General features: G+C 51.5%; 1 protein-coding gene across 1 annotated transcript in view; it reads right to left on the reverse strand.

Annotated features, from left to right (window-relative positions):
* Window positions 1-14,880, reverse strand: part of LOC133492394 (histone-lysine N-methyltransferase 2C-like) — a 43,791-nt gene that overhangs the window by 22,570 nt on the left and 6,341 nt on the right. Inside the window, 22 exon segments of the mRNA XM_061804487.1 lie at window positions 567-720; window positions 800-873; window positions 951-1,055; window positions 1,378-1,488; window positions 1,570-1,649; window positions 2,035-2,137; window positions 2,277-2,333; window positions 2,407-2,516; window positions 3,246-3,410; window positions 4,467-4,648; window positions 4,720-4,824; window positions 4,901-5,002; window positions 5,290-5,409; window positions 5,565-5,690; window positions 5,857-5,958; window positions 6,393-7,000; window positions 7,064-7,285; window positions 7,366-12,254; window positions 13,127-13,290; window positions 13,368-13,482; window positions 13,562-13,733; window positions 14,134-14,284. Of these exon segments, the coding sequence (XP_061660471.1) occupies window positions 567-720; window positions 800-873; window positions 951-1,055; window positions 1,378-1,488; window positions 1,570-1,649; window positions 2,035-2,137; window positions 2,277-2,333; window positions 2,407-2,516; window positions 3,246-3,410; window positions 4,467-4,648; window positions 4,720-4,824; window positions 4,901-5,002; window positions 5,290-5,409; window positions 5,565-5,690; window positions 5,857-5,958; window positions 6,393-7,000; window positions 7,064-7,285; window positions 7,366-12,254; window positions 13,127-13,290; window positions 13,368-13,482; window positions 13,562-13,733; window positions 14,134-14,284 (8,017 nt within the window).

The raw sequence follows: 14,880 nt of genomic DNA on the forward strand, positions 1-14,880 counted from the left end.
GGGGGGGGGGGGGGCTTTGTGCCGCGTACGTATCCCATCATGCATCTTAAAAAGCAGTAAACGACAGTCATGCGCAATAGTCTTTTGTTGAAAATAATTGTGATTTCAGTCATTATTGTTGGTTATTTGGTATCATTTAGTCAAGAAACTAAACAATTAACAACCGTGAAAGAATAGGATGAGAGGGCTGTGACATTTCTTTACTCCACCAAATAATTGGATATAGATACTGAACATTACGATATACTTGTTCAATATTCATACCGAAAGCCGCACAGGTCGCAGGACCCAACGTGCAACCCGCTGACATTGTAATCACGCAACACCGGCGAGGACCTGGCCGGCTCCAGAGCGGTGTCGCCAACCTAGTTGACGTCGGACTGACCGATCAACTATCAAAATCTTGACGAAAAATGATTAGGGAGTCGGTCACGAGCCAATGATTCCCAACACAGCCTCACGTGTTGTCACTTTGTAGAGACGCTAACATGATGATGGAAAAGAACGACTGTGGAGGAGGGGGAAAAAAAAACAAAAACAAAAACAAAAACAAAAAAAAAACTCACCAAGTCTTTCCTGCTTTCTGTTCATCAGCTTTTCCGAGGGGGCGGGGCTTTTTCCAGCAAGCGCTCCCGTTCGGCGGATCCGCGTCACTTCCGTGAGCATCCCCGGGTCCACCTGACGAATGCGATACAGAAGATCCCGACCAAAGAAGGCTTCCTTGAACGGGGGAAGCGGGACAAGGACAGCCAATCAGAACGCCGCCACTGCGGGTGCGACGCCTCCGGAAAAGTCTTACCTGTAGATAAGACGGAAAGGCCTCCTCTAGCTTTGTTTTCTTCTTTCTGTATCGCTTCTTCACCTTGTCTCCATCTGCGAGGATGATGAGGAAGAGGATGACGAGGAGGATGCAGAGGGCGAAGGAACGCGCAGACGTTAACAGGCGGCACCTTCGTCTGCACGCAGCACCTCGCTCGCATCTCTCCCGCCGCACACTTTGACGGCGCCGCCGGCCGCCTTGCCGCCTCGCTGCCGCACCATGAAGCCTCCGATACCTGACGGACGGAGCATTAGCAGTGCTGTCGCGACGGCGACCGCGCACAGACGGACGGACGCCTCGTGTCGAGGTTTGCCCAAAGTCGCGAGCATTTTGTTTCCCTTCTCAATCTCCAAGGATGTCCAATTCAAAGCCTTTCTGTGACTCTTCCGGTCGTTCTATACTTGTGTTATAACGGCCAAATCCAATTAAGAGTCGGTTGTCTTAATCCGGCGAGATCCGGCTTTGACCGGAAACAAGCTACACGGGATCGAGGCAGCCGTCGATCCGCTTGATCGGCGCGGCGCGTTTATTTATGGCTACGTCTTGCTTTTCTTCACCTGGCCTGTACGGCTTCCTCTTCCTCTTGGCCGAGTCTTTGCCGACGTCATCCTGGCGGAGATGCGCTCTCTCGGGGCTCGAGTCGGACTTGAGGTCACACTCCAAGTGACCTGTGCGCGCGCACGCAAGCGCATCCGTAAAAATACATTCACGCAAGCGTGTGTGTGTGTGTGTGTGTGTGTGTACAAAACCTGTGTCCGGGTGGGGTGGGGTCTGCAGGACAGACACGCTGTTCTGGTTGATGATCCTAAGCTTCAGTTTGGGTTTACACCTGATAAGACAGGAAACGGCAGATCAGCACTTTCGGTCTCACTTGACATCAACGTGTTGTTTTTTTGTGTGTGTGTGTTTATGTTTATATATATGTGTGTGTGTGTTCATACACACAAAAACACACAATTTACTCAAATGTTTTATTTGAAATCACTTGTATTGATGATTTTGAACAGGGTTTCACTAACTTAGCAAAAAATAACCCTGAGTTGAAGCACTCCTTCCTACACATTCCAACTGATCTCCAAAATTGCTGCTTGCTACATCATTGGTAGGCAGGGATTTCAACACACGAGAAATCTAAAAAAGATGTCAATTAACATTTGACAAGTTGCTGGCACTTTTCCACATCCACTGAGGTGACGCGCCTCATTTTTGCTCACCTGCGGTACCTGCGAGCGGAGGTCAAGGGTTCCACCAGAGACTGGAGCTGAGAGAGGCCCGACTCGGTCAGACAGACGCCGTCCTGACTGTACGTCTTCGTGTCTGCGCTCGCACCCAACCGCACACACATTTCATCTCATATTTATCGACATCAGAGGCGTCCCGTAATTTCATGCCGTCGAAGGAGAGGGGGAGGGGGAGAGATGGGCAAGACGATGTTTTGAGCATCCTATCAACACACCTGCTTCTCGGCTCCGGGAGAGGATCTGAGCCACGTCCAGGTTGTCCAGCAGCCTCCCTGTAACATTCGCCCCAGTCGGCCGTCACATGACAGCCAATCGAACGTGTGCGCGAGCGGGCGTGTGCGTTACCGTATGGGATGCGGCTGTGTGATTTGCACAGCGGACAGTGGAAACCTTCATCAGCAGCGATCTCCACCTCGTCTTCGGTGGTCAGACCGACACAAAGCGCATGCACCCACCTAAGCACGTACGCCAGACATCAAGCCACGCTATTTTCCAGTGGACTTCATTCAATTTGAGCCCCGCTCATTTTGGGGGCTTTTCTCAAAGCGGGGTCCTCGGAAGCTTGCGGATTCCACCAGTGGTCCCTTTTTAAGGTCTGATCCGCTGATAGAACAATCGCAGGCCACTGTGGTTCTTCCAAGCTCTGATACGCTCGGAACGCTTACTTACGTACATTGTGTTGAACAAATAAAAACAGAATACTATAGTTTGGAAACTATGTTCAACTTATATTTAATTGAATCCACTACAAAGACAATGTTCAAAGTGAAACCTTGTTTTTAGCAAATAATCATTAACTTGGGATTTTACGGCTGCAACACATTCAGGGAAGCTCCTTTTCTAGCCAATCACGGCGCCCGCCCGCCCCTCCTCAATTAGCCTGCTCGTCCCTCCGTGGGATGTTCCAAACACGACGGCCGTAAAATTCTAGGTGAATGATTATTTGCTAAAGACAAATTGATCAGTAAATATTGTGTCTTTGCAGTGTATTCAACTAAAACATAGGGGGAACAATTTTTGCAAATCATTCTAGTTAGTTTTTAAAACACAATGTCCCAACTTCATTTTACACAGTCACTAAAATTACCGGATTGAGGATTAAAAAGGGAAAAGAAAAAAAGACGTCCCTGGACCCAAAAAGTTTGAGAAGCGGCGATGATATAACGTATCTGCGTGCACGTTACCGGTCACACTGCTGACACTGTAGAATGAGGTCATCGTTGGTGTAGGCTCTCTGGCAGAGGGGGCAGCACGTGAGACTGGCGCAGGGTCCGCAGCGGCTGTAGTTACTCTGCCAATCGCAACGCAGACCGGGCGAGGCTGAGCCGCACTGGACGCACCACACGCACCTGCCCAGTGAGACACTTGCTTGAACGGACACCTCAGATGGGATTTTTGTGCGACGAAAAACAAACAAACAAAAACAAAACAAAACAAAAAAAACAAAACAAAAAAAAAAAAATCACACAAAGAGCCCTTTACTGTACACATGGACGTGCTTTGCCTGGAAACCCGAAAGAGATTTGTAAACCTACGCGAACTTGGGATCGGACCCTTTGTCATCTCGAATCAGATATCGGCGACGGGTTTGATGACTTGCGCAGCGGATGGCGGTCATCAGCAACTCCGCTCTCTCCTTTCACTTGCACATCCAAACCGTCACCAAATGTGCTTTTTTCCCCCCCACCGCCAAACGTTTTCGGTCCCGCTCAAGCTGAATTAGCGAGACCCTCACGCACGCATTTGTCACATCCCGCTCCTCCTAAGGAAGCACGGCCTGCCACGAGAGCTGCTGAAAAGGGTTCGATTTGGGCGGGGCTGCCACCAAAAAGGACAAACTACGGCTGCCAGAGACAAATTCCTTGTGTGTTTTTACACACCTGCTGATTCCGGAAGGCTTGCTGGTTCCTCCCTTCCCGCCCTCCAAGACTTCCGCGCTACCCAAACTGAGAGAAAACCCTCTCGGACCCTTCGCATCCTTGCAACTCCGGACAGTTCCTGGCATATTTCTGACATAGTTGGGGAATAAAGTTGATTCGGATTGTCAGGCTATGCCGGTATGCCCAAAACTCAGCCGCGAGGGTCCTCGCCCGCACCCGATCCTTCCTACACTCGTCGGTCAAGTCCCGCAGAGCATACAAAAGTCCTGGTCCTCACCTACGATGGTAGACCTCCCTCCCCCACCCAACTCTGGTCTCCTTTCACGGAAAGGCCTGCGTCGCTTTGGGTCTGGCGGGAGGGACTCTCCCCCCTCTGAGCTCCACAAAGCCTCATTGCTGGACACTTTGAAAATTCACTTTTTGATGTTTCGCGTTTGTGTAACGCGACCTTTGGACGTGTGAAAGGTGCTCCCAACGGATCCGAAAAGGGCATTGACCCGACCGCGCGCGCGCGCGCGCACCCACCACTTGCACTTCCAGGGCCCCTTGGGGACGGTGTGTAGGGGCGGGTCCAGGCAGTACGTATGGTAGCTGATGTCACAGTCGTCACACAGCAGCAGCCGACCGGGGTCCGTGGCCTCGCCGCACGCCTCGCACACCGTGCACTCCAGACAGCGCCACCCTTTGGTCAGGATGACGCGAGTAACCTGAGAAAAGCAGGCTGCGTTCAGAGTTACAGCTGGACAAAAAACGAGGGCAGCGTTGGACCGACGACCACCTTGACGTTAACGCAGTAGGGGTGGTAACACTGGCCGCATTGGGAACACGACAGCAGTCGACCTTCTGCTCCCTGACCGAAGCTGCCGCACACCACGCACATGTCCTACACGCCCAGAAGTAGCGGGGTCACTTTCGGCAGCACCCCGGGTTGAGCGGGGCGCCGATTTGCCGGCACCGACCTGACTGAGAGTGAACAAATCCGACGTGGAGAACATCACCACCGTGTTGTGCATGGAGTTGTCCTCCTCTTGCTTGGGCGGGACGGATTCCACCAAACTGTACTGCAATGACAAAAACGTGTACCACACTCACTACTTCTCTCCTTGTACTCTTTGGTACTCTGTGGCCCAATCTGTCTGTGTCCCATTGATTCCGTCCACTTTCAAGTGCTTATTGAAAAGACAAAGGTAGAGTGACTGGTTCCGTCCAACGGCATTTCCAAAATCCATCCATCCATCGCAATACAAATAAGCGCTGGGAGAGCATATCAGATATGCGGACTGCATCCACAAGCGGCCCAATAGGACAGCGAAAAGGAAAACTACCACAAATGCGTGGAGGCTCTTACCGGCGATGCCACCGACAAACAGTCCTGCGTCTTAATTCGACTCCTTCCGCGTCCTCCTCGCCCTCCTCCGACACCTCCTCCTCTGGACCGCCTCCTCCCAGGAAAGCCCAACCCACGACCCTGACAAAGCGCACAGCAGGACTAAAGGACCGGGGTCAAACATTCAATCATTTGTTGCGTCACCAGGAGTGAAGCTTTGCTTGTTTTCTGCCAGACGGGTTGGTTAGCGTGAGCTAAGTGCGGTGGCGCTCGAGTTAGGGAGGGGGCTTCTTTACCACTCTCATGCTCCAGTGGGGCAAGTCCGCCTGACGGAACTCGGGCCTGTCCCGGCACCCCTCGCCCGTTGAGTCCTGAGAGGACGACGGGGGGCTCACCGCCCTGACGTGACTCCACCACGAACCCTAAAGTAGGGAGGAGGAAGATGACGAAGAGAACGCCAGGGAAAAGAAGAGAGAAGAGGGGAGGGGGGAAAAAAACCAACAAAACACCCGAGCATGAATGCAACATGCTTGCAAGCAGTCAGGCAGCATTTTCGTACTGTCCTGCTCCCCACACACAGTCACGTACCTGCCTGACCCGGGCCCTGCCGGGTGAGAACTTCCTTTTGGAGATGGCGGGCTTGCCCATGCCGATCTTACGAGTGAGAGGGATCACCGTGGACGGAGGCGTCTGCAAGGTCCAGCATCCAAAGAAAGACCAGAAGAGAAAAAAAAGGGTTCACACACACACACACTTCATCAGCAGCGCCAGAAAAAGCCAAGCCGCGGCCGTCCTCAGTGCAGCTCACGCCATCCGACCAAAAGAAAAGAAAATCAATACAAGTCCGCAACGGCTCGCGACACTCTCCACCAAATTGCTGTTAGTTTTTTTTTTTAAACAACTACAATAAACCTCATGAGACTTTGATAGTAAATGTATAAACATAGTATGCTGTTTTTTGTTGTTTTTTGTTTTACTAAATGACATGCATCGCTGAATTTACAAGTTGGTGCTTAAATGATCAATAACCGATCGTATTGTTAGAAGGCCTCCGAATCAAACTTGCTCAGAGCAACGTGGACTGCTGTGGAACTAAAGAGAATTTAGAAAAGCGTGACGCTTACCTCGCACAGGGGCGGTGACTCCCTGTACGGAGGAGTGAAGCTGAGGGGGGGCGAAGGAGGGGAGAGGGGCGGCGGGGTAACGGAGACCCTGACGGGGGAGGTCTCCGGCGAGGCCTCGGTGGAGAAAGGAGACTGTCTTAGGCGGATGGAGAGCTCGTCTGAGAGAGGCAAGGAGGGAGGAGGACGCCTGAGACTTCGCGTGGCCAGAGGGGGAGGGCTGGGGGAGGAAGGGAGCCGGGGGGACCCGCAAAGCGGAGACGACGAGGTCATCAGCTTCATCACCTCCGCGTCTAAAGATGCCTCCGGCTCCCCTTCGCCGTCGCTGCTACTCTCCCTCACCTCTTCCCGCTTCGGCCGGATAGCGAGCGCATCCGGGGCCGACCATTCGGCGTGGGATTGGACGACATCTTTGTTGGCTTCTAGCATCTTCTGGGAGCACAAAGTGTCTTCTTGTCCCCACTGACTGAGAGGGAGGGACGCCTCCGAGGACACGTCGCCGCGTTGAAGAGGGCCGGTCGACGTCGACGGCGGCGGGGAAGCGGGAGGTGAGGGAGGGCCGGAGTGGAAGGAGGACCCCGCAGCAGGCTCACCAGGAGACAGATGAGCTCCTTAAAACACAGACAATTTTATTATCATCCTCCTCACATCAAAACTCACTGCTCGCTGCATACCTGGACTGCTGAGCTCCTCCTCCTCCTGCTGCTCCTGCTCCTGCTCCTTTTGCCCTTGATGTTGCGCTACCTCCATCTCCTCCTGCTTGCTTTTCTCTTTCTTTTGCTCCTCATTTTCCTCCTGTTCCTGCTCATCGTTCTCTAGATTCAGCACTCCCCCTTTTGTCGTCTCGGGAGGATGCTGCGGTAAGGTGTGATGTTCCTCCCGGTCCGTGGTGTAAACTGTTGGATTTTGGAAAGACTGCTCAAGCCTGAGAGTTGGATGAAAGTTTAAAGATTGCAACGTGCTCAGTCATACTTACTGGACGTGGCCTCACCCAGACACAGGGAGGTAGAAGTAGGACCAGAAGGGCACGGTCCAGCGTGAGCGCGACGAGGTGGACCCCTACCGGTCTCTGGGTCCTCGGGATTGGCAGGCGTAATCTGTGCATTAGCCAACCGTGATTGACTAGAAAGCTGGCTCCGGTTCACTGCGTGGGTTTGCGTAGCATGAGTGGGGGGGGGACAATCGATGATTTTATGAGCACATCGAGTTTCAGCCATCTCAGTGTCTTCCTGAGTGGGACTGCTGGGTAGTCTGTCATTCAAGGGGCTTAATGGTGCTGGAGATTGGCAAGGGGAAGTCGGACTAGCCTGGCAAGCAGTGATTGAGCCAGCTTGGCCACTTGTCCATTTTGCTTTGATCTTCCACGAAGAATCTGAAGTCAAACCTGGACCCGAATCATGCCGCAGCGAAGTGGAAATGACCGACTTCCGCTCTTGAAAAGTGGCCTGTGCGTCCGATTTAAGGCTAGGATCTGTGCTACCGTGAAATATTTCAGCAGTCTGCGTTGGAGTCGGGCTGCTACTAGCACGTGCACACGTGCGCAACGTCGTGCAAGTTTGTAAGGAACTTTGGCTGCGCAGGCAAACGCTCGCCTCCGAGGAAATGATGCTCAGACCTTGGCTATCAGAGGTGTCATAAGATGGTCTACACAGTGTAGGACTACTGTTAGTTGAACGTAAAACCTTCATCTCTGAGGGACTGCCGCAAGTCAGCACTTGTAAAGGACTGGATTGGCCAGACTCTGTGAGCTGAGGCGGCTCTGGATCACCCACGCTGCCGGTTGGACTCCAAACACCTGCTGGAACAGGACTTGTTGGTAATCCCATGACGTGGCGCAGATGCTCAACTGGTGTCGTGGTGTCTTCATTCTGAGGTGAAATTGTGTCGGTGTGAGTAGAAAGCACTGAAGAGGGGATGGCTGGTGGCTGGGAAGAGGCGTCCCTTAGCATCACCAGGCTACTTTCTTGGCTTAAAGGACTGGTGCTAACTGGCAAAGGTTCAACAGTGGCAGGGTCTGTCACCTCCGTTTTTAAGTCACGCGAGGCCTGAAGTGAGCTGGCAGGACTAGCAGACATTTCGCTAGCATCACTCAGACTAGCTTGTATATGTACTGTGCTAGCCTGCTGTTCCAAAGGTTTTGGGCTTTGCAGTGTGCAGTCAAGAGAAGCGCTTTGACAAGAAACTTCCTCCACAGCATCAGAAGACACGTGAACGAGGCTACTGCGGTCCACTGAAGTGCTTTGGAACACAAGGCTTGATGGTGTGGGTGACGGTGGATCACCAAGTGGACTCTGGGGATGGGAAACTGATGGGGGTGCGGGCACAATATTGGCAGAACAACAAAGAGTTGATTCAAGTGTGTGTTTGTCCAGGTTTAGGTTCTGTGTAATGTCTCCAGTTCTAAGCTCTGTGCCGGTCCCCCCGCAGGCATGAGGGAACGTTGTTGTGACGGTCAGTTGTGCAATAAATTGGCGGACAAGCATTGGCAGCTCCAAAGGCGTAGCGGGTTGTGTGGAGGGCATCCGTGCTGGACTGGCAGGCTGTGACAAACTACACGAGGTGGTGTGAAGGGGCACTCTCGATGGGCTACAGGGAACTGAACTGGACCTGCATGCGGAGTGTTTACTGCCTGACGAGAGATCCTTGTCCAGTGTAAAAGTGGCGGAATGAGAAATATTGCTCTCCTGAGCAAGCACCGTTTCAACATCCTGTGTAGGACTCTGCAGAAGAGATTTTTCAACATGTGGAGAACATTGCAGCTCGGGAGGGCATTTTTCTTCATGGGTTCCGAGAAGTGGCGTGTCAACAGTGACGTCGGCAGGACTGTGGGGTCTGCTCAGCCGGTTCCCGTCATCTTGCTCAATGTTGTCTGGAGAGATCATCTCAGGCTTTGCTTCATCACCATCAAAACTGCCCGGACCGAGCTCGGACATCGTACTATCCTGCACCGGAGTCGCTTCTAATGCAAGCTTATCTCTGGTCGAAGGCATGGAAGGGCTGGACGCAGGGCTAACTTGAGCCGGTGCGGAGGTCGAAAGGACAGGGAAAGGCTCCATGTCCAAAGGAACCGAAGACACCGGAGAGGGTGTTGAACAAAAGTGAATTATTGGAGACTCGGCATGGTTTTCCTGACATTCCCAAGGAATGTGATTGCCATGTGGGTCATTCTTTACTTGGACCGGACTAAGATGAGTTGAAGCAGGACATTCCGGAAGCTCCGCCGCCTCAGCCAGTTTTTCAACCATGAGACGATCAAGCCCTAATAATTTGGAATTCCGTGTGTGCTCTGTGGCGGTAGAGTCCAACGACACTGGACTTTCATCAAGTTCTGCAGGAACTGGGGGAGATGGTACTGGACATGCCTGGACATTTGTGGGGATTGGTGTAGAAGGTATTGGACTTAGTCTCGTGTTAGGGACTTCAAAAAGGGATAGGACTGGACTTTCTAGGACCTCTGTGGCATTAGAAGTAGATGATGTTGGACTTTGTTGGAGTGCTGTCATGATGGGAGACTGGACTGGAGTTTGATGGAACTCTATGACAGACGGAAATGGGACCGGACTACGACAGTGCTCTGTGATTTTAGAAGGAGATGGGATTACAGTTTGATGGGGCTCTGCGGTGTTCAGAGGAGATAGGACTGGACTTCGATGGAGCTCTTTGACGTTGGAAGACAGTTTTAGACTTTGTTGGAGCTCTGTGTTGTTGGAAGGCGACGGTGTTGGACTAAGCAGAACCTCCGTGACGTTGGAAAGAGATGGTGTTGATCTTTGTTGGAGATCTGTAATGTTCAAAGGAGATGAAACTGGACTTTGATGGAGCTCTGTGACATTGGAAGGAGAAGGGACTTGACTTTCTTGAACCTCTGTGGGCTTCAATGAAGATGGTATCGGACTTTGCTGAAGCTCTGTGATTTTAGAAAGTGATAGTGTTGAACATAGTGGTAGCTCGGTGATGTTAAAAAGGGAAGGGGCTGGACTTTTCTGGAGCTGTGTGACATCAGAAGATTGGTCTAGACTTGTATGGAGATCTGTTGTGTTAGAAGGAGATGGCAAAGGGCACTGTTGGAGCTCTGAGATGTTAGGAGACTGGAGAGGACTTTGATGGACATCTTTTGTGTTAGATGGCGATAATACTAAACTTTGTGGGAACTCTGGGGGCTTTGATGTCAATGAGACTGGAATTGAATGCAGATCTGAGACGGAAGGGGATAATGTTGGACTTTGCTGGAAGTCTGTGACAGAAGGTGGCCTTGTACTTTGCTGTAGCTCTGTGTCGTTAAAAGCAGATTGGACTGGACTCAGACAGCGATCCTTTGCATTAGAAGGTGATGGGACTGGACTTAGATGGCGATCCTTTGCTTTAGAAGGAGATTGGACTGGACTTTGATGAAGGTCCTTTGCTTTAGAAGGAGATGGGACTGGACTTTGATGGAGAGCCTTCGGGTTACAAGGAGATGAGACTGGACTTAGACACTGATCGTTCGCGTTGCAAGGAGATGAGACTGGACTTAGACACTGATCCTTTGCGTTAGAAAGAGAAAGGACAGGACTTTGCCGGAACTCTGCGGGCTTTGATAAAGATGGGTTTGGATTTAGACCGAGCTCTGAGACATTAGAAGGAAATGGCGGACTTTGCTTGAACTTTGTGATGTTAGGACACGGGAGGGGACTTTGCGGTAGCTCAGTGTCATTAGAAGGAGATCGTAGTGGATTCATATGGACATCCTTGGAGTTAGGAGATGGGACTGAATTTCGCTGGATCTCTGTGGGCTTCGATAAAGATGGGACAGGACTAAGAGAGAGCTCTGTGACAGAAGATGGGTCTGGACTTTGTTGGCGCTCTGTGATTTTCGAAGGAGATGGAACTGAACTTTGCAGGTGATCTGTTGCACCTGAAAGAGATTGTACAGGACTTTTCTGGATCTCTGTGGTGTTAGAAGAAGATGGAACAGGGTGAGAGGTCAAAGGAAGGTCTGAGTGATCAGGTGGAGATTGTGGTAGACTTTCACTAGATTGTGTTGGGTTAAAGGGAGATGTTGCTAAACTTGTCTGCAGCTCAGTAACATAAGAAGGACTTTGGTGAAGCTGTGTGTGGTTCAAGGAAGATGACAAACTACACTGGAATTCTGTGAGATTTGCAGGTGATGGCAATGGACTGTGTCTCGGCACTGCGGTGCGAGTGGGTGATGAGTCTATATTTTGCTCGGGGTCTGTTGGGTTAGACGAAGACTGCGTTGGACTCAGTCTAATATTTGTGGGGTTAGAAGGACATGATTCTGGACTTTGCTGAAGCTGTTCCTCTGGAGCACGAGAGGGAGATGACTGTGGACTTGGTTTTAACTCTGTGGGGCTAGCCAACTTGGGACTTTGCGAGAGTTCTTTTGGGTCGGAGGGAGACGGGACTGGACTTAACCTTTGCTCCGAGGTGGTAGGAGGAGATGGTGTGGGACTTTGCGGGAGTTCTGCTGGGTCGGAGGGAGCCAGGAGTAAATTTAGTCTGTGTTCTGTGGCGCTAGAAGAAGACAGACTTTGACTTTGCTGGAGGTCTGTGGCATCGGCTGGACACGATACTGGATCTTTGTGCAACAGTCTTGTGGGCTCAGTTGGAGTCTTAGCCTGCTCTGAACGTACCTGGAAGGGGCTGTGAGCGATAGTACTAATGGGGAGAACTTCAGGCGGACTTTGAACACGTGGCACCCCTGTGGGACTAAGCTGGACGTCATTGGCAGGACTGTGAGGGATTGGTACGGGTATTGCTAACTCCGCCCTCTGAGACTGACAGGTAGGGCAAATGTAACTTTTGTCATCACACTTTGTTGCGTTGATCCCTGCTTCGACAGCAACACAGTGGACATGCACAGACCTACGACAACACATACAAAAGCTGTTACGTGTCACAGTTAAATGGACCATGAAACTACAGGGAACGAACACTGCTGCAAATACTACAAATCTGCGAGCAGTTCACTATATACAGAACGTCATGGAACAATCTGAAAAATGGGACAGTTGACATCCTGCGTATAAGAGACTAATGAGGACGACTGGATTGATTACATTTTTTTTTTTTTTTTAAACCAACCGTAAAGTAATTTTTGTTTTCTTTTTGGGTGGTGTCTTTGGACAAAAAGTCAAAAGTATTTAATCTCTGTGGCGACATCTTGTGTTACAAAAAGACACTGTAGACTTCCCACTGGTGCTTTGCCATGATACTGCATTGACACCCCCGCCCAAAAAAAGCTTTGAATGGTCTATAGGAGGCACAGGAGGTCAGCAAAGAACTTTTTTGCACAACGGGCCAGGGCCTAACTAAAGAATCGCCCTTAGAACACCGAAAAATGCTGCCTAGGCAATATTTTGACATGAGAAATGGGTTTTGAGCTGAGCACAAAACCAGTAATAAGGGGAGTTTTTCCCCGCTCAATAACGTTTGACCAAAAAAAAAAAAATAATAATAATAAAATGCAAATTTATGATACTCTTGTCTTGTATCTGATTTATTTTTCGGCTCAGTTCATATTAAGGCCAGTAACGGCTACGGCTCATCGTGCAGATCTTTAACGTGTCGTGACGGCTTGACAAGTGTTCCGAGATTAGGAACAGCAGGCTGGAAAAAGCGTGCGGCTTTGCCGTGTTGTCATTGAACTGGTTGGCCCCTTGAAAAATACACCTTGGGTCAAAAAAGGTTGGCCACTCCAGCTGTATGATGTCACACGTCAACTCTATATTGTGTACCTGTAGCAGCAGACACACATCACATAGTCCTGCAGTGACAACAAGTCAAGGCTGCGGCCACAGACGGGACAAGGCAAAGCTGGGTCACATGATGCACAAAGGAAGGGGTGATTGGCCCAGTGACCAGACGACCTCACACCGCAGCGAAGACACACCCTACAGTTCTGGACGTAGAGAATATGAACGTTAAGACTCTTCATTCACCAAAGTCCGTGTGCGCGTGTGCGTGTGCGCGTGTCACCTGACAGGTCCATTTAGTGTCAGGTGTGCGATCCGGCGGAGGCGTCAGACAGTGCGGATGGTAAGCTTTATCGCAGCGAGCACACACCAGCAACGGAGACGCGTCCTCTCCGAGCCTAAAGGGGGCGGCAGCGCCAGCGCACGCATGACCTTGCTGCAACAATGCGTGTGGGTGTGTGCGCGTGTGTGTGTTACCTGCAACTCTGACACACCCGACACGGAGAGCATTGCCAGCCAGCCCGGATCAGGGAGGAGGGGGTCAGGGGTGGGGCCAGGCAACGAGCGTGGTACTGGTTACCGCAGGAACAGCACATCAACAGACTGCCGGCATCACCGTCGCATGAACACGACACGCACGACCGAGACGCTGTAACCAAAGAGCAACAACACGTGCACGGTGGAGCAGCTTTGTACCTTACTTTGTTTGAAACAACTTTCCCCGGATCTTTGATTCCCTGGGGTCATGTGACGCCGTTGTGTTTGATGTAGGGTGAGGGCTCGCTGATACATTTATATGCGCCACACGTTGACAGCCGGTCCGTGAAAAATTATGCCTGCTCAAAAGCACCCCGCAGTGCAAAGAAAAGGTCGGGGACCGCTTCTCTACGCGATCCCGGCCTCTGCACTCCGCGTCCATCCCAAGCTTTGCGCACCGCGCGCACACAACATACAAGTGGGGTCAGTCTTCAACAACTTGACTTTGACTGGAGTCGAGTCACGTGCGCGGAGCGCCGCAGTCTGGCACCAACGGCGACGCGCGCGAGTACCTGCTTGCGCGTGTCTCGTGCACAGCGTGCGTCTGTGCTGCCAGTCCTGATGAGCCCCCGCGGCGGCGGCGCACGGGAAGTGGTAGCTCCGCCCGCAGCCCGGCTCTCGGCAACGCAGCGACGCTCCGAGACCGCCGCAGAACACGCACGCCTGGGCCAAACAGAGAGGCAAACATCAGGTTGCTGACACGCTTCCAGGCCGACGAGTTACACGCCTAATTCCACATTTCCTCATCCGTAAGGTATTCACTGACGGTGAACATTCATTTGAAGTGCTTCCTGGGGGAGATGCTGAGCGTGCTACAGGTTAAATGAGAGAGTGGACTGCAGGGGGGGCAGCAGATTTCCGCCACTTACAGGACCGACTCGTGGCTGTTTGAAAATAATCTTCATCTGCTGCAGCCAACGCCAGCCAGTATTGGCACGCACGCTGTGAATGCGAGATTGCAATTTCAGCATTTTCCGCTACTTTTTCCGGGCGCTGTAATAGCTACGTTTTGATACTCGCTGGTGGGCTCCAAAAATCCTGACCGCGTAACGCCTACTAACAACTTCACAAGCGCAACGAGTCTGCGCCGGCTGTGCGCTGTTGTGAGGGGAGCCTTTCTTGTCGCTGAGATGTGACCGCAACTTGCTCCACCTCAAGAGAAAAAAAAACTACGGGCAGCCAAAATGAAGAGTGTGGATGGAGTGAAGATACAGCAGCGGTGATGCGGGAATTTTCATTTGGAAAAGGTTTATTTCTTC

Source organism: Syngnathoides biaculeatus, chromosome 19, assembly GCF_019802595.1.
Source record: "Syngnathoides biaculeatus isolate LvHL_M chromosome 19, ASM1980259v1, whole genome shotgun sequence".
Classification (NCBI taxonomy): domain Eukaryota; kingdom Metazoa; phylum Chordata; class Actinopteri; order Syngnathiformes; family Syngnathidae; genus Syngnathoides; species Syngnathoides biaculeatus.